General features: G+C 47.0%; 1 protein-coding gene across 1 annotated transcript in view; it reads right to left on the reverse strand.

The window, feature by feature from the left end:
• FNDC1 (fibronectin type III domain containing 1) overlaps positions 1-17,927 on the reverse strand; it is a 102,090-nt gene extending 84,163 nt beyond the window's left edge. Inside the window, exon 1 of the mRNA XM_072766825.1 lies at positions 17,683-17,927. Within this exon, the coding sequence (XP_072622926.1) occupies positions 17,683-17,791 (109 nt within the window). The 5' untranslated portion in view covers positions 17,792-17,927. The remainder of the gene's footprint in view (positions 1-17,682) is intronic.
• Between the last annotated feature and the right edge of the window lie 509 nt (positions 17,928-18,436).

The following is an 18,436-nucleotide window of genomic DNA, read 5'->3' on the forward strand; positions in this document are numbered from 1 at the left end:
TCTCCCTACTTTGTCTTTGTTTGAAATTCAAGTTTTACTTTCCACTGGAAACCGCCAAATACTTCCCAGACTCTGAAATGAAGAAAACACAGATCTCACTGCAACCATGAGTGTTTGACCAAAAATCCAATCGATAAACCAGAAAAGGTAAGGATGTAAATGAGAGGGTAGGAATCAACGTGATCTACGTCGTGGAGACTATAATTCCAAGGAAAGGTGGAAAAATCCAGCTATTGTCCATAAGATACCAGACAGCAGAGGAATAATCACAAATGTAGAAATATCCAGATGGTTGGCAACACATGGGCAAAACACTGGAACGCCCAGCCAACTTTTAACAATTTGTCAAATGGATGGAATTATATTTGCCAAATAATCATGACGCTCCCTTCAAAAACAAACAATAACAACAACAACAACAAAAATAGGGCAAGTACAGGTTGTTTTGCAATGGTGTAAGGTAAAACTGATACAAGTAAAACCTACATATGGCTGGTTGACTGCATTTTCCACCTGGAAGATTGGGGCTGGGTTGACACAGTCTGAGTCTTAAAATAATGGCCTGGCTCCTCTTCTGACATTTCACAATATGAATGGGGTTCAATAAAAGTGTTTTCCACAGTTGGCATGGCTCTCTGTGGATAACTGCTTAAAAAAATAAAACCTAGGTCTGGGAGTCTAGGTCTTTGGAGTCTTTTTTTTTTTTTTTTAAGATTTTATTTATTTATTCATGAGAGACCTAGAGAGAGAGGTAGAGACATAGGCAGAGGGAGAAGCAGGCCCCCCATGGGGAGCCCGATGTGGGCCTCAGTCCCGGGACCCCGGGATCACGACCTGAGCCAAAGGCAGATGATCAACCACTGAGCCACCCAGGTGCCCCTCTTTGGAGTCTTTAAACTTAAAAAACACTCCACAGAGCTGAAAGAACTCTGATGGAGCAAACAGAACCTCTGACCCCACCACGGGGAAGCCACACAGCACTGTCCTCACGTCAGAGAGAAACACCAAGGCAAGCAGATGTCCTGGGTCCTTTGGGGGATTGAGAGCAGCCAGGGCTCTCCAGACTCTATCCCTGGCTCACATTCCTCAAAACCCAATCCATCTTCCCTTGTCATGACGCGCTCCCCACATTACAGGGCTCCACCCCCATGCCCAACGTGTCCTGTCACGTACTCCCACTGAGGATGTACACAAGTAGAGACTCAGATTGCCTGGGGCAGCTCTGGTGCATGACTGGAGCATCCTGCCCCTCACTGCCCGCAGTCACCTAAGGATCAGAGGGACAAGCGAGGCCACTCGGCTCAGTGTGTGCTCTGCTCACCTCTCCCCAGCCTCAGCTAAACCTGAGTTCCCTACAGTTGTCCCCAGACCCTCAGGCATATTCCAGTATTTTGATCACAACAAAGCATCATTTCATTCAGACTAAATGGTCAAATTCACATGCGTACATGCCAATGAGCTTATAAGGGCACTAGATGGTCACTGAATACAATTGTGAATCACATTTTTTCTCCATCAGCTCAAAGAAGCCAAATGGTGAAAAATCTCAAAATTCAAGCCACTGGCTAAACTTAAGTAGAGTTGTCTGGGTCTGTTTCTATCCTCTCCAGACAGTTAGCCCCGCCATCACCCGCCTCTGCCTCTGTGCAAGCATTCTCCACCTGGAGTGAGTTTCAGGTGGTCACAGGTCAAGAAAGAGGCAGTCTCACAAAATTGCTCTGCTGGGTCACTGGGGGGTGGGAGGGGGCAGTGTCCGAGCTGCACATAAACTGGCCATGCCCTAGGCTGCCCAGCACTCCTGTCAGGGTATGGGAACTTCCCAAGGAAAGAGCCGCAATGCTGCATGGGCTATACTATAATTCTTTCCCGTGTCCCCTTCTCCTTAGGAGTTGGCCTCCAAGCCCCCACCCAAGGCCACTTACACCCAACAAAGGCTGCCATTCAAATGCTATCTCGTTACCCTCAAGGGTTAATGGCTTCCTATTGGAAATTTCTGCCTAGAAGATTCTAGATTCTAGGTAGCTTGTTTTTATTGGGAAGAAAGTGAAAAGAGACCAGCAGAATGTCTATTAATATAGTTTACCTCACAGTATTCCCTTTCATTATCTTCCTTCCTCTCTGTCAGTCACCTTGGGAAAGATCTATAAAGTGAAAAAACACAAAAATGGAGACAACAAAATGAAGGAGCAAGTCATATTTTCAAGACAAGCAGGAAGTGGCAAAACTAAAGTCAAATTCTCCAGCCCAAAGAATACTCTTAAAGTGAATCCACCTTCTCTCTCAAGATGTCTTCTGAGATGCTATAGGTTGAATTTTTATTGTCTCATTCAAGAATGTCCAGTTTCCTAACTAATTTGTAACAGTTTAGAACTTGCCCTGAATTCAGAAAGTGTTCATGGTAGACTCTGTGGGTTGGGTACACAAGATCCATTCCTGACTTCTTCTTCCTCCCTTGTTTTCTTCCACAGTAGAAACTGGGATGCTAAATATTCATGACCCTTCAGCCTTCCAGGTAGCTAAGGGTGGTCATGTGACCAATTCTAGCCAATAACACAGATGAGAAAGTTACTACTACCACTTTTGGGAAAGCATTAGAAAGGGGTCAGGATCTGCTGTGCTGCGCTTTTGACCTTTTGCACCTTCCTGCCTTTCCCCCCTCTGGGATGTCAACATGACACCTACTGATTGATGTGCAGCCATCTGGGAACCTGAAGTGACAAGCCTGAGTATGATGACCTGGCCTGGGATGGCAGACTGGACAAATGGAAAGTTCCTGGTTAGCCTCTCTGCTCCTGAGTTTATTGAGCAGTGAGATAAACAATTCTCCTACCTGTTTAGCCACTGTTCATCAGATACTGTGCTTCCAGTAACCCAGTGCACTGCTACCTGGTATCATCATTTCTGGACCCATACAATCAAGTCACTTTTCCCCTTGATTTTCTAAATGAGAGCTGCTTTGCTTTAACTTTATTTCTGTTGTTGTCGTTAAGGGATCCACTCTGGGAATTTAATTTTGACAATGTCAATGCTTTATTTGTCAGTCTGCCACAGACTTGAGTCAGTACATCTGTCCAGAAAATGATGCAGCCAAAAATTAGAGTAAACTTAACCCACAGTGCGGGCAGAATTTGATCATTAGGATTTAGGGTTTGAAGGCTCTTGGCCATTTTATTCAGGGACTAATATAAGCAAAAGCTACTGTTTCAGAGAAAAAACAAGAATTCTTCCCCATCTAAGCCATCAGCTTTCCAAAATGACTTAGGAAAATGGAATTGGAGGGATTCCATAGATATATTTATTTATAATAACAATAAAAAAGCAAGAGACCCTAAAGGGCAAATACCTATGGATTGGAAAGGAAAACAGGACTCATGCTTGCTGTTGACTGGTATCAGAGATCCCACTAGACACCAGTACTTTCCAGGTTTTTGTGGGATCTTTTGCACATTCTTCAAATTCAGTTCGCAACTGAGAAATAGTTTCTCAAAGAATTACCATTGTTTGCTGGTCCAGCTTAAACTCAGCCTACTATAAACTGCTTGACATGCCAGCCAAAAAAAACTCCCTGAAAATTCATTCCTTTTCCCAAAATGTGAAAGTCATTGTCTAACTATGTTAACACTCGGGCATTACTGTCACTGAAATCACCACTCATCTTACTCAGAAAGCTCCCTGAAAAATACCCTTAGAAGACAAGCCAAGCAAATGTTGCGGAGAGGCAGGTATGAAACAGAGAAAATGAAACAGACAAGACCAGAAGCCAATGACCACATGGACCCAATGACAGCTAAGACTACTAATAGTCATCTTTTAAGATATGCTTTAATATTTTAAAAATAAATATTTCAGATAATCCGTTAATGGTTATGAATGGGCATAGGCAAATAATCTATCAATGAAGAGAAAAAAAAGTACTCAACACACCTCATGAGCAAGGAGTTTAGGTTTTAGAATGTGGCCATTTGTGATCAAGAAAAAAAAGAGAGGAAAAAAAAGAAAAAAGAGAAAACAGAGAGGGAAGCAAAGAAGAAAGGAAATGAACATTTGTTATTTACCTATTTAGTAAGAGTCAGACATCTCATTTATTTCTGCAACAGGCATATATCGAATATCTACTATGTGTCAGATTCTGAGCTAGGCATTGGGGATTTAGAGGTGATTAAAAAGAATTCTATATTATCATAAGGTAATCTTGAATCTCCATAAAAATTGTATCGACTCTACTTTGGTATCCTCATTTTTATTAATTTTTATAAATGACGAAACTGAGCCTCATGGAGTTACGTGACTCCCCAGGGGCACACAGCTACTAAGTTACAGTGGTCAAACCCAGACCAATCCAAAACCAAAGACCATGCTCTTTGTACTAATCTTTGTTGCCTCTCAGTTGCAGTTATAACTTAAAGGGATAAATGTGGGCCTGGAGAAAAATCAGAACCAAAAGTATAAAAAAGTTATTGAGGTGCCTGGGTGGCTCAGTCGGTTGAGTGTCCGACTCTTGATCTCAGCTCAGATCTTGATCTCACAGTTGTGAGTTGGAGCCTGCATTGGACTCTGTGCTGGGCGTGGAGCCTAGTTTAAAAAAAAACAACTGAAAGTTATCAGTGGCATCAAAATTCATGGAGATACATGAGGTCATGTGCTGAGTGAGCACCTATAAATATTACGAAGAGTCCAGGTTGCCAAACCTTCATCTCTTGGTCCTTGACTTATTCTACATCCAACAGCAGCTGAGCCTTTCTCCTAGAAGTACCTCTTCTCCTATCTTTCCTGTCCCCACAGTTACCTGCCTTCCAGGATATCATCCTCCCTGGTTTCTCTTCCACATCTCCTCCACCAGAATTCAAATGTTAGAGTGCTTCCGAGTCCAGCTTCTGGCCCTCCCTCTTCTCTGCATGCACCACCCTCCCTCTGTCTTCTCTCCCTCCTTACCACATCTAGTTCTTTGATTGAAAATTCCATCCATGCAGTGATGGCCCCCAAATTCATAACTCTAGCCCTGGCCTTTCCTTTTTTTTTTTAAGATTTTATTTATTTGAGATAATGAGACAAAGACAGCATAAGCAAGGGGAAGGACAGAGGGAGGGAGAGAAGCAGACTCCCCACTAAGCAGGGAGCCCATCGTGGGGTCCTCGATTCCAGGACCCCAAGATCGTGACTTGAACCTAAGGCAGATGCTTATCCAACTGAGCCACCCAGGTGCCCCTGGCTTTTCCTTCAAGCTCCAGTGTGTCCAACAGTGTATGTGACATCTCCAGTGGGACCCAAAGAACATAGATGTCGGAAGGATGATATCTAATTTGAACTACTAGTTATAAAGAAGAGAACCAGGAAAAAAGTTCCATCATGGAGAACAGAAGTGGAGAGAGATTTACAGGAATAAGGGAATGTCTGTTAGTGCCTAGTCCAAAAAAGTCTGAGAAGAGTCCGTTTTTCACCACGTGTAATTAGGACGGGTCCACCCCTACTCAAGTCCTCAAAGCAAATATGCCACCAAAGTTTCTCTCAGAAAATATCAAACTTAATTACTTCCTTTTCTACAACTAATCTCAAAGGACTGATAGGAGAATAAAATGTGAAAGAAAATTGTAAGGCACTCAACTAATGTGGGAGAAGGAAGAGCCATAGAGGGGCTGATGTCACCAATTCAAACCCAATAGAAAATGACCCAGCATGACTCCTAGCATGGGAGCTCTTGGTCAATTCTCTATCCTCATGTGGCAGGACTGGGCTTGGGGTCTTCATTTTCCTCAACCTTAGGAAATAGTCTCTGAGTTGAATTTTAAAATCTTAAAGAGTTGAAAGGAAATCTAGATAATCTAATCAACGTCCTTTTTTTTTTTTTTTTTTTTTTTTCAATCTACCTATCGATTCTGTGCCCACAATGGTCTACAGTAGTTTTGGTGATCAGACAGGTCTACCTAGTTCACTTCCCACACATTCCTCCATCTTCAAAGGTAAATTTCTGTGACTGTGTTCCTCAGCTGGGTGACACAAAGTTAGCATGCCAGATGCTGCCCTGGAAATACAAGTGAATAAATTCACGGGTGTATAAATAAGAAAGGCAGTGGTCTTCAGTCTTCTGAGGGAAGCACTGTATGGGCACATGAAAAGAAGGGGAAGCATATCCGACATTTAATACCAACTTAGTGAAAAAAAAATACCAACTTAGTGCTCTAACAATGAACGTGATCAGGGCTCAGAGGGGTAAGGAAAGGAAGTCTTTCTCGAGTTAGGATGAGCAGAGAACAAAGTATGACATTGGTGGGATTCAGGGAGGGCCTTTGCCGGAGACTTCCCCCATGTGTGGGAGACCTCCCTCATTTGTGGGAGACCTTCCCCCATGTATGGGAGACCAGGCCAGTGCTTTTCACAGCTTGAATTCTAAGAGGACATTTAATTGAGTGCTTTCTGTAACTTTAACCCAGCTTACCCTTTACACCTGAGAATGCTCTGAATTGCTTCCTATAATGATAACTCATTACAACTTCAGAGCATCAGCGGATCCCACAGAATTCATCCCAAAGACCCCTAAGTCAAAATCCTCATGTTCTCCAAGAGAGACATGTGATTAATCTGCTCAGACAATAGCCCATGTCTCACCTCCAAGATTTCTTCCTTCCTAGGTATTAGGGTCAAAATGTGGTGATTACATGACTATAAAATAAAATCAGCCTGGGTCTCAGGGAAGTTGGGGAGCATAGTGTTTTCTGCCCTTCTTTTCTCTTTCCCTTGACTGTGGTTTGCTCAGCTATCTGTAGATACCTATGTGGATTCTGAGAGTTATTAATCATAAGAAGGTTTCAATTCTCCCCATCTATCAGAAAATAATAGAAGGAAATCACTAGGTAAGGTGAAAAATGTGAAAGAAAGAAAGAAGAAAGAAAGAAAGAAAGAAAGAAAGAAAGAAAGAAAGAAAGAGAGAAAGAAATAGAGCAAGGCCAGTGCATGTTACAACAGAAAAGGACATGACATTTTTTATAATATAAAGAATGTCAAAAAATTAGATATTCTATGAAGGGGAAGGCTGCCTTACCTCACCACCTAGAGGTCTCGACTAGAGACTACATTTAGATAAGAGAAAGACAGTGGTGTGTCTCAAATGTAGATGGAGTGAACATTAAAGTGTGAGGGAAAATGTAGATTGAGTGAATATTAAGGTGCAGCCACCAGGCAAAGTCCTCACACTAATTTGCTGATTTCTCTTGCTAATCTTACAATTTTATGTATGTCAGTGTAAAAACATTCAGAACTTAACTCTATACCTGACAAATAGATGTTGATTAGAAAGTACTAGATGATCCTGTATTGCTACACATCACATTCAATGCCATTATTTATTGCTACATCAATCCCCACTTTATTATTAAGTCTTTGTATTCTATGCCTCAGAGCCTAGCATAGTCACTGGCCATAGAAGATCTGAGTTAATTACTTAATTATCTACTTTATGAATGAAGGATAGAGCCAGGCTTGATCTATGAATTAGGCCTACTGATTGTGCATAGGTCTTTGGAAATCTGGGTTGGCAGGTTGACAGTTCAGCACAGAGTACAATGCAGTGACTCATGTCTTCCTACGGCTCAACTATGGCCCACTGTTGGAAGCTGCTAGAATTCTTTCACCTACTGAAAAGGAATTGTGTTGGTAGGCATACCATATGTTGTGGGTTGAACTGTGTCTCCCCAAAAGCTATGTTGAGTGCTAATGCCCAATACCTGTGAATGTGATTTGGAAGTAGGGTTTTTGCAGTTGTAATCAAGTTAAGATGACATTATGCTTGATTAGGGTTGGCTATGATCCAGTCTGACCAATATCCTTATAAGAAGACACACAGGGATAAAACTATATGACAAGGGAGACAAGAGAATCGAGTGACACATCTATAAGCCAGGGAACATCAAGGATTGCTGGAAACCACCAGTCGCTAAGAGGAGGCAAGGATGGATTCTTCTCTAGAGCCTTCAGACAGAGTATGACCCTGCCCTGCAGATTTCAGATTTCCAGCCTCAAAAACTATGAGAGAATAAATTTATATTGTTTAAACCCACCCAGTTTGCAGCCCTTTATATGGCAGTACTAGGAAACTAGTATCCCATGTAAATATAATTCTTCACTCCAGCTGCTTATGGACTTTCAATACAAGCCAACACTCTTCAAAACTCACTGGCTGGCCTCACAGTGTTATGGTAAGAGGCAGGGCACAACAGCAGGCTGCTGTCAGGTCATGTACATAAATATATTTAGTGTATATCACATGTGATCAACACCAAAGAAAGCACATTTAATCATTCAGCAAATATTTACTAAGCATCTACTAAGTTCCAAAGGCAGCATTCTAGGCAATGAAGAGACTTCAGTGAATAAAACTAACAAAATGTCCTGCTCTTAATGGAGCTGATTTATGGTCTAATGGAGGACAACAGGCAATTCTCAAACACGAAAGCAAAATAAATGAACTATCAGATGGGGCTAACGGTTGTGGAGAAAATAAAACCAGGATGAGAAGTCTGGGGAGTAGGGGTAGGATTATACTGTTAAATTGGGGAGGAAGTGGTCATGTAAGGCCTTCTGAGATGTTGCATAAAGAATCTGAAGACAGTGAGGAAGGTACCTATAGATGCTTATGCAATGTTGTTCAGGCAAAAAAAAAAAAAAAAAAAAAAAAACCACCCCAGTAAGTGCAAAGACACTGGAGCTGGAAGGTCCCTAGCACATTAGAGAACCAGCAAGGAAGCTTCCTCAGAAACACATTTTAAAATGCTGTTTTTAGGAAATAGTCTTTTATGCCTACAGTGGAGTCCAAAACCCTGACCATATGCTTGGGGAAACGAGCCGCCAAGGTAGACTCCTGATAAATGATCACGGAAAGTATGCTCGGAAACTGAGCCACGACAAACAAAACAGACCACCTGGGTCTCTGTGTCCTGCTCAAAGTGTTCTGCTTTCTAGGTGGAAGCACCTGCGTGGCACCATCACGGTCGGGAGAGACTGAGCCTCCTGTGTAGGGGATTTTATTCTATAAAATGCTGCCCCACTGAGATGGTGCCACTAAGAAGGCAGTGTGCCCCCCAGCAGCAGCCCCTGGCCGGGGTCTTCAGAAGGCCACCCTCACCTGTCCTGGCTGAGCTTGCTGCTCCCCCTGACACTAGGGGTCCCTGGCCTCTCCACCTGCCCCGCACTGTGGGTTCTGGCTGCGGTGACTGGCAGTGGGATTTCACTCGCAGACAAACGTGGCATCACCCCATATTAGCCATCACTGGGCTCCCCACCTGGCTGGCTCACTGCAATGAAACCTAGTCTAGCCACAGCCTTCTGCCAAGGACCCTACAGGCTCATCCTCCTCCATGTCCGCTGGCTTAAACCAACTACCTGTCCACGACATAACAGCTGTCAGACCCTGGAACCAGTGGATGCTTAGGTGGCCCTCAGAGTGGAATGTCACTATTTAGACACTAAAAGCCTGCATAAATTATACACATTGATTTCCTCATTTCCAAGTCACCCACCGCCTGCATGAACTCCTAAAATTACTCACGTGGTTTTTTTCCCTTGGAAACCACACTGAATTCTGTCCACAGAACCACCCTCGACCCCCAAGCCATTGTATTCAGCTGTTCAGTACTCCCATCTTAACTAGAAAGTCTACCACTCTGCCCACATGTGAAGGCATGAGTCTCCCAGTAACTTGGAACCCATTCCAAAATGGCACTGTTCTAGAACATTTCAGACAGGACTGAAGGTAAAGACAGTAGTTAGGAGCTATCAGCTTGGCCTATAATGTAATGAAGAAACCCCCAAAGCCTCAAATAAGTAAGCAGATGTCAAAGAACCCTCTCCCCACTCCTGCCTCTACTCAGTGGCTGTGGGACCTCCCACCATGGACACACCTTCAATGGCCATGGCTACTTTGGACTATGGTCCAACTCCAGGACCGTGCTGAGCTTCCTACTGCTGACCCTTCCAGTCCTGAATGTCACCATTCTCCCAGGATGTCACTTTACAAGAGCCACCAGAGAACTCATGTTTCTTCAAATGTGTCACCAGGCTCCTCGCTCCTCTGTGCCCTCACACACGACACGGTGTTCCTCCCCCCTGAAATGTCCTTCCTTGCTCTCCTTCTCTAACTAATGCCCAGTCCCCTCCTCATAGCCCAGCTCCAACATGGCTGTCCTGGATTTCCAGTCCCATTCCCCCCAGGGACTGTCCTAATGTGCACCATCCTGTGTGCACCTCCCCTCCACCTGCCTCCACCTATGCATCTGGACAGAGGGACTGTGTATTGGACTTGGTATTGCTGCACCGGACATACACTGATGTTGCCGATTGAATGAATGAACGGATGGATGGCCTTTAAATGGAGACTCACACAGAGTTCGAGCCAGAGGGGCCCTTAGCCGTGTCCACAGTCCCGTCCCATCCTCTCACTTTGCAGATGAGAAACAGGCCAGCCGAATTATGACCCGCCCAAGTTCACACAGTGCAAATTAGCAGCTGGCTCAGGCAAAGTGAACATGGGCGGAGAGACGTGACACTATAAAATAATCTCTCAAAAGCCAATCCCAGCCTTTAATTTTTAAAAAGACTTTATTTATGTGTTCATGAAAGACAGAGAGAGGCAGAGACAGAGGCAGAGGGAGAAGCAGGCTCCATGCAGGGAGCCTGATGTGGGACTCGATCCCAGGATCGCGGGATCACAACCTCAGCTGAAGGCAGATGCTCAACCGCTGAGCCACCCAGGTGTCCCAAATCCCAGCCTTTAGAGAACACTTTTTTCTGAGACGTTCCAAACACCTTAACTAATGCTATTACAGTCTTGCCACCTGTAGGAGAGGTGAGGATCTGCCAACCGCATAGATCAACAACTGATGGCTGTCACCACTGTTCCTTGATTTAAACGGTCTCCTCTAAACAAACTTGAATTCTGGGAACCTCTGGTTCCAACACAAGGCTGACAGTCTCCATCACAAGGATCGGACGTCCTCAGAGAACCACTGCCCCGAACACTGAGGGGCTCCTGTAATTAACAGGAGCACAGAGCACCGGTCTCAAGGGCAAGTTCTAACAGGAGCCACTAAGGAACGGACGTTGCCTCCAGGGAGGATCGTGCTTATACCCAACTGCCAAATATATTTTGTAACAGGGAATGGGTTCACTGCAACTTCATCTGAAGTTAAGCCCCTACTGGAGTTCAACACGCTTCCATGCGTGACGGGATCATTTCTCAACAGCCAACGGCAGTGTTACCGGAGCATAGACCCTGGAAGGGCCTTCTGAGCAAATCAGAAAGGTTGGTGCCAGCTCCCACCGCCAGCCCAAAGAAGAAAACAAGGGGAATGAAGCGAGCACCCACACAGGAGCTGGGAGAGGCTGCAGGAAGCACAGAGGATGCGGATTCAGAAGACTGGGGGGCAAATCCTGAGATACTGCGGCCTACACGGTTGACTTGGGGAAGACCAGCCAAGTCCTGTGAACCTGCTTCCCTCCTGGTGAGGGGAGGATGCTACCAACTGCACAGGTGGCGACGGAAATCGGATGACACGACATACAGAGACATGGTAAACTCCGTGGCACTTTTAACTGCTGGTTAGTATTAAAAAGAAATTAAAGCGCACGCCAGGAGAACTCCATGGAAAAATGAAAAAAGAATTGTGTAGGTTAGACCATAGAGATTGTGACGCTGTTAGAATTTAATCATTTTCCCCACGCACAGGTTCCCTTGTCCTTCCCCGTCTTCCAGCTGCTGCAGCTCTGGGGGACCGGCAGAGATGCCAGGGGGTCCCCCAGCGCCCCCGCTTCAGCTTTAGGCTCCAAGCTCCTCCTCACCAAGGATCAGCTGAAAATTACTAACAAGCCTCAGTTCCACCCTGAATGCATGATCTGTCCCCGACTTACTGTCCGAAGGCAGCTTCAATGAGGAGCAAAGCTGACAAGAGGCAGGCACTAAGGGAACCCAAAGCAGATAACTAACTGCACATTTGTCCTAATTTTCTTATCTCCCGGGAAGCCGCAGCTGCTCGGGAGGCCTTGCAAGGAGGTCAGCGGGCGCTGGAACCGTCGCCAGCAGGCCAGCAGCGCCCTCTAAGGGCCGCGGAGCGCAAGCGCGGCCGCCCGCGGGGCCCGGAGGCGAAGGAAGGGGGGGACGGATGTCTTCCTCATGAGGTCACCTAACTTAGCTCAGAGGCACGAAGGAAGACACCTATTCAAAATTCCTAAATTCTAACCATCTGGCCCAACTGGAGAAATTTCCTTAATGAATAACCAATAATAACACAATTCCCAAAGATAGGATTAAATTCCTATTCTTTGCAACAAGACAAGGCTAAATTCTAGAAGGTAGGAAAAGACGTGGGCTTCTATGTTTAACCAGTACCCTCATCCAAATGCCCCATATGTGCTCCCTAAAACTGGCACAAGAAATAAGCAATACTTGTCCCTGCCCCCAGCTACCCAGCTCTCGTCAAAGGCATCTGAAGTTTCAGTTTTGAATGTATTTTAAGACAAATATTCTATGGATTAACACGTAAATACATGTATTTTTTCCTCTCTTTTATTTTTTTAAAGATTTATTTATTTATTTATGATAGAGAGAGAGAGAGAGAGAGAGAGAGAGGCAGAGACATAGGAGGAGGGAGAAGCAGGCTCCATGCCGGGAGCCCGACGTGGGACTCGAACCCGGGACTCCAGGATCACACCCTGGGCAAAGGCAGGTGCTAAACCACTGAGCCACCCAGGTGGAGGATGGAGGATCCCTCCTCTCTTTTATTTTTATACCTTTAAATACTCTCCTCTCTATTTTCAAACTGAAAGAAGATCTCCTGATAAGAGATTTAATGATAATTTAAGAAATTCCCCCAAGTCCCCTAGGGAACAATGAAGAGAGCATTGCTCCTTAATCAGCAAAGGGTGCTGGGGTCCTTCCTGAAATGTTTGCTTCTAGACTCTCCCCGACTACCACCCTCACCCATCGGAGTAATAGAATAACAGCCCTCAGTGAGGTGCACACCCCAACCCCCGGACCTGTGAATGTGTGACCTCACATGCAAAATGGAGTTTGCAGATGTGATTGAGTGAAGGATCTGGAGATGCGGAGATCATCCTGCGTTATCCCAATGGGTCCAACATAATCACAAGGGTCCTCGTCAGTGAACGAGGGAGACAGGAAGGTCAGAGTCAGAGAAGGCAATGTGTGGGTAGGAGCAGAGTGAAGGACTGCTGGCAGGGGCTGCTAGAAGAATGTGGGCTCCTCTAGAAGCTGGTAAAGGTAAGGATCAGATTCTCCCCAAGATCCTGCAGAAGGAACACAGTCCTTCATATTAGCCCAGTGGGACCCATTTCAGACTTCTGACTTCAGAACTACAAGATAATACATCTGTGTTGTCTTAAGCCACTAACTTTGTGGTAATCTGTCACAACAGTAAATAGGAAACTAATATGCCCCACACCACACTCCTCGCCTCCTCCCCTGCCTGTTTTCCAGGGAATGGGCCTCTATGACTTAACTAGAGATATGAATGGCCCTGGTAAGATGTATTGATAATGCTCTGGAACAGTCCAGTGATAACTTGCCAAGGACAGGAATTGTCACTCTGTAATTCTATTACAACCTCTGATTCCACGGTTACAAATTATATGCTCAGTTGGTGAATTAAACAGTTCTCCCATCTGGGTGAGCTCCAGTGCACAATATAAAAGGTAAGGGTATAGTCACCCTCTCTTCTCAAAGAGGACAGAAGTAGGAGGGAAACCCTACAGAGCTGGGGGCAGGCTGGGCCACAGGAAAGCTCCTGAGGACTTCTAGAGATGGAAGGAATCTTTCCATTCACTCGGACTAGTGGAGACTGACCAGCTGGCCCAAGGCTGGCCCCACAGCTTGTGAATGACAGTCCTGAGACTCAGAGCCAGGCATCCTGAGGGTGGCCCTACTTCCCCTCTATGCCAGTGGTTATCAACCTTCCTGCTCTCTGGATTCCTTCCTACTCTTAAGTGAATGAGGAGCTCACAGAGGTTACATTTAGGTGGGTTTTATCTGCTGTTATCTACTGACCAGAAATGTAAACTAGGCACAAGTTCCTATGTGTATGTTATGCCATTTTAAAATAGCAGCAGTAAGTCACTTCACATTGACATGAAAAATCACCATTTCCTAAAACAAGAAGAAATTGAAAAGTGGCAGTGTTTGGCACATCTCTTCAATAGGAGACAGCAGAATCTCCTCTCGCTTATGCCTTCAGTCTATTGCAATATGTTGCTGTGATTGAAATAACTGAAGAAAATGCAGCCTCACACAGGTCTGTAGTTGGAAAAGCGTTTTGACAGCCTTAGGAATAATTTTGGAAAAGCTTTGCTACTACACCAAAACTCATCAAGTAGCAGCTTCTGGAAGGTTAGCTGTGATGTAAAATCTGCAACTACATAAAGAAATTTTCACATTTGTTACATGAAAAACCCACTGGGCGATCTTGTCCTTTGGCTGGATCTTTTAGCCAGGCAAGACTTGATAACATTATGCCTTGGTCACTTGGAAGGAATTGACTGGCTCATTTGGTTATGCAGGTCATCTAAATGCTGACACACTTTTACAAGACAATATTTAAAACATCGCATTCATTTGTCTCACCACCGATATTTGTTAGAAAAGTTTTTAAGCATTGGGCAGCTTTCAAATGATGTTGGAGATGATTTGGCAAAATTCTAATTTTCATCTGAAAGCTCAAATTGTATCACTGGCAAGACATACTATCAGTTGTTTTACTAAAAGTGGCAGGCCCCTTGTTCATTTTTGAAAAGATGTCTGTCAAATACCCAAGTTTGTCTATGGTCATTCTTTCTGATAAATACATCATGAGAAAAGAAGCTACTTCGGTTCACAACTGAAACTATCACACAAGAGCTCTTCCTCAGGATTATCAGGATTTCCCTCAGGATTTTTCTTTAGGATTGCCACAGAACTTGGGCAGCCCATAGAAGTATTTTATGTCTCTTTCCTATTCCTTCACACAGAATATTAAAACAACGTGTATTCAAGGGTAGAGATTTGGTACAATTAATAACTTTTACTGTTGCATCAGGACATTCTTAATTGAAACTGCCATATCTTTTCTTCACTTCAGTGACTACTAGATCATTATGGTGCCAATGCCTCAATTCACCCTAAGCACCAGTAGTTTCACCCACCAAACTTTTCTCCCTTGCTGCAAACATCAATACTGCAAAAAAAAAAAAAAAAAAAAAAAAAAAAAAGGCAAATGGTATCTTAGTATTACTTTTAAAATAGTTTTGGCCTTGCAAATTCCCTGAAAGGATATTTAAGTTTCAAAGAAAAAAATTAAGGCCACCATAACCACCCAAAGATAACTGCTAGAAATGTATGTGAGTGTGCGTGTCCTTCCATTTTTAGAGACATGCATCCTATCGGACTGGCAAGTGCCACCATAATTTCAATGGTCGCCTAGTAGTTTATTGTAGGGATGGATGGCAGAGGCATCACTTGGTTATTTTGTTTTGTTTTAATTGACCACCAAGGTAAAGGGTTTACTTAGATCTTTAATATGCCCTGCAAATCTCCTCTGTTTTAAGGCAAGTCCCTCTGAGCTGTGGTGGCCTGCCATTTAAAGTGGCTCTGGGTGCTTTCATTATAGGGATTCTGGCCCCTAAAGGTCTGGGGGGGGCGGTTTAGGGGAGGGCTTGACTTAAGCAATTTTCTGGGCCCATGCATTCATTCAGCCAGAGAAGGAGCGCTGTGCCCATGGCCTTGCTGTCAGACCCAGAGTACAAGTCTGGAGCAGTGACTGTAGCTATATACGGCAGGACAGGCAGGACGCCTTCCAGGGGAGCAGATGAAATAAATTATGTGCCCCATGATTTCTTTCACAGCACCGGGGAGCTATCTGCAGATTCTGTTTCTTTCCTTCTATTATTTCATTTAAAGGCAGTAGATATTCATTTCGAAATGTGCTTGTCCATTTCTAGTCTGATCATCATTTTACTGCAAATCCCACGTCAACACAGTAGAGAGAAGTGCCAGCAAGCATTCCAGCTCCCACATTCCACAGCTCAGTGGATTTACAGAGCAGAAGGCAAGAGAAGGAATAGCAGGGAACATGGCAACATTTCGGGAGCTACCTCAAAGAACCCTGACTCCAGGCACACTCAGATGTAACCCATTGGGCAGGTGGCAGTGGAATCTAGCAGGAATGAAGCTGGAATCATCCTGAAGCCAGTTTAGCATTACTTCCAGTTCCAGCCCACTTTCTGAAACAAAAACTCTTTCAACATTCAGAAATTTTAATTTCGGGGGGGGGGGGGGTGGAGGAGGAGGAAGGAAGGCATGGATTGTAGATGGGGAAGTTGAAAGGCTTTTAAAAAGCTTTATTCTTTTAACTGCTGCACCCAAGTATTCAGCGAATGCTTTCCTAGAGATTGCTAACAGAGGAACACAAAACCTACCAGTGGCACCACCTTTTAGGAAGAGGTGACTTTTGGCACCCCAGCATGGGCACATAGCTGCCCCGAGTGTTAATGCAGGATGCACCCTCCAAAAAGAACTGCAAGACAACGTGGCCTCCCTCCAACTTGCCCTCATTTCCCTCCTATACCAGGGCAATCAGGACACGAAATAGCATCAGAGAGCAAGTAGCCTCCCTTGGAATCACATCTGAATTTTTATAACCCAGCTGGGAGTGAATACTATCAACAAAAATGTGGACTTCTTGGATTCCTACAAACTGATGGCATAAATAAAAGCCACACCGTTTCAAGTGTGAAAAATGCCCGCACAGGAGGTGGGAGCAAGGGGGCCGCGCCACCAGAGGCTTAGGGATGAAAAAACCCCACCGCAAACTTAACTCTCTGCGGGAAACGCTCCCCAAATCGGACACCAGCTCGCTGGCATTTTCTGAAAAGCGCTGCTCACATTTCAGCCCCGAAAGCAAGCGTCCATCCCACCTCCAGTCAGTCTCTCGGGAAAGGGAGAGAACCCCAGATGGGTTCTCCCACAACGCACCCCATCCCCCAAGACCCACGTCCTCTCCAAGCCGCCAAGTTGCCACCGGGAGGTAGTGGCCTCGGTCGGGGCGCCGCGGATGCTGGGGCGCCGGGGCACCCGCCCCCCTCCCCGGGGCAGCTCGCTGCCTTCCATCCCCGAGGGCTTCTAGAGGAGTCCTGCCTCCCCGCCTCCCCGCCTCCCTTCGGGTCCCCCGACTGCCACTTTCCATCAGGCATCCCTGCCTGGGGCAGGTGAGCTGGAGAAGGATGCAGACGGCAAAGGAACACATCACCCCCACCTCCGCCGCAACGCCCAAGGGCGGCTTGTCTGTCTGTCTGTCCGTCTTTCTTTTCTATTTCTATTTCTATTTCTTTTCTTTTATGTTTGTTCCTTTGTCCGAATCTCTCCGGGAAGCTGGACTCGAGTGTCCGGATTCCGGATTCCGGGGCGTTGGACGGCAAGGTCGAAACCAGGGCGCTGAGCTCCCGGGCACCAGCGCTGCCCCGCGCCCGCCCCCGTGCGCAGACCCGCGGCCCCCGCCGCCCCCACCCGCCAGAGAGGAGGACGCGCAGGTTAGCGACACGACACGACACGACACGCACAGCACAGCGCGGGACGGCGGTGCACGGAGGGCGCGCAGGGAAGCGGCGGGGAGGCGCGGAGAGCCGGGCAGCGGCGCCCGGGGCTGCGCCTACCTGGAGCCCCCGCCGGGGACGCGACGGGCAGCAGCGCCGCCAGGAGCAGCAGCGCCGCCCAGGGCAGCGGGCACCGCGCGCGCGGAGCCGCCCCGGCCTCGGGCGCCATCGGGAGCCCGGGGTGCGCGGCGGGCGGGCTGGCGGGTGCGCGCGGGGCGGGCGTGGGGAGCGCGAGGCGCCGCCGTCGGGCCCCGCCGTCCGAGTGCGGGTGCGCGCTCTGCGCCCTGCCCGCGGCGCCTGGCCCCGCGCTGAGCTCTCCGCCCGCGCTCCGGCCGCCGCGCTGCGGACTGAGACCCCGGGCCGCCCGCCGCGCCTTTTAGCCGCGAGCGGGCGCCCCCTGCCGGCGGCGGCACCGGGAGGCGGCGGGCCCCGGCGGGCGGGGCACCGGGGGCGCGTCCCGGCTCCGCGGGGCCCGAGCCCTGGGGAACCCCGCCTGGGGGATCCGAACATTCGGTGTTTGCGGAACGGGGGCGAAGCGGCTTGGGAAGTTCCTCGCATCGTCTGACCCGTCCCACTTGCTGCCTCCGGGAATTGGCTCGCGGGTGCCCGGGGATCCCTTCAATAGATACCCCTGGTGCCAACGCTGGGGACCCGAGCCAGGCCCGTCCCCCTGCGCGCTGCGGCCTCTCCCGCCGCTCGCCCCGGCCCCCCACCCCCGCGCGCCCGGGAGAGGGGCGCTGCTGGCCGTGGACACCGCGGGCCCTGGCTGCGGAGGGAGCGCAGCAGCTCGTCTCAGAGGAATCCGTGTTGGAGA

This window comes from Vulpes vulpes, chromosome 1, assembly GCF_048418805.1.
Source record: "Vulpes vulpes isolate BD-2025 chromosome 1, VulVul3, whole genome shotgun sequence".
NCBI lineage: Eukaryota > Metazoa > Chordata > Mammalia > Carnivora > Canidae > Vulpes > Vulpes vulpes.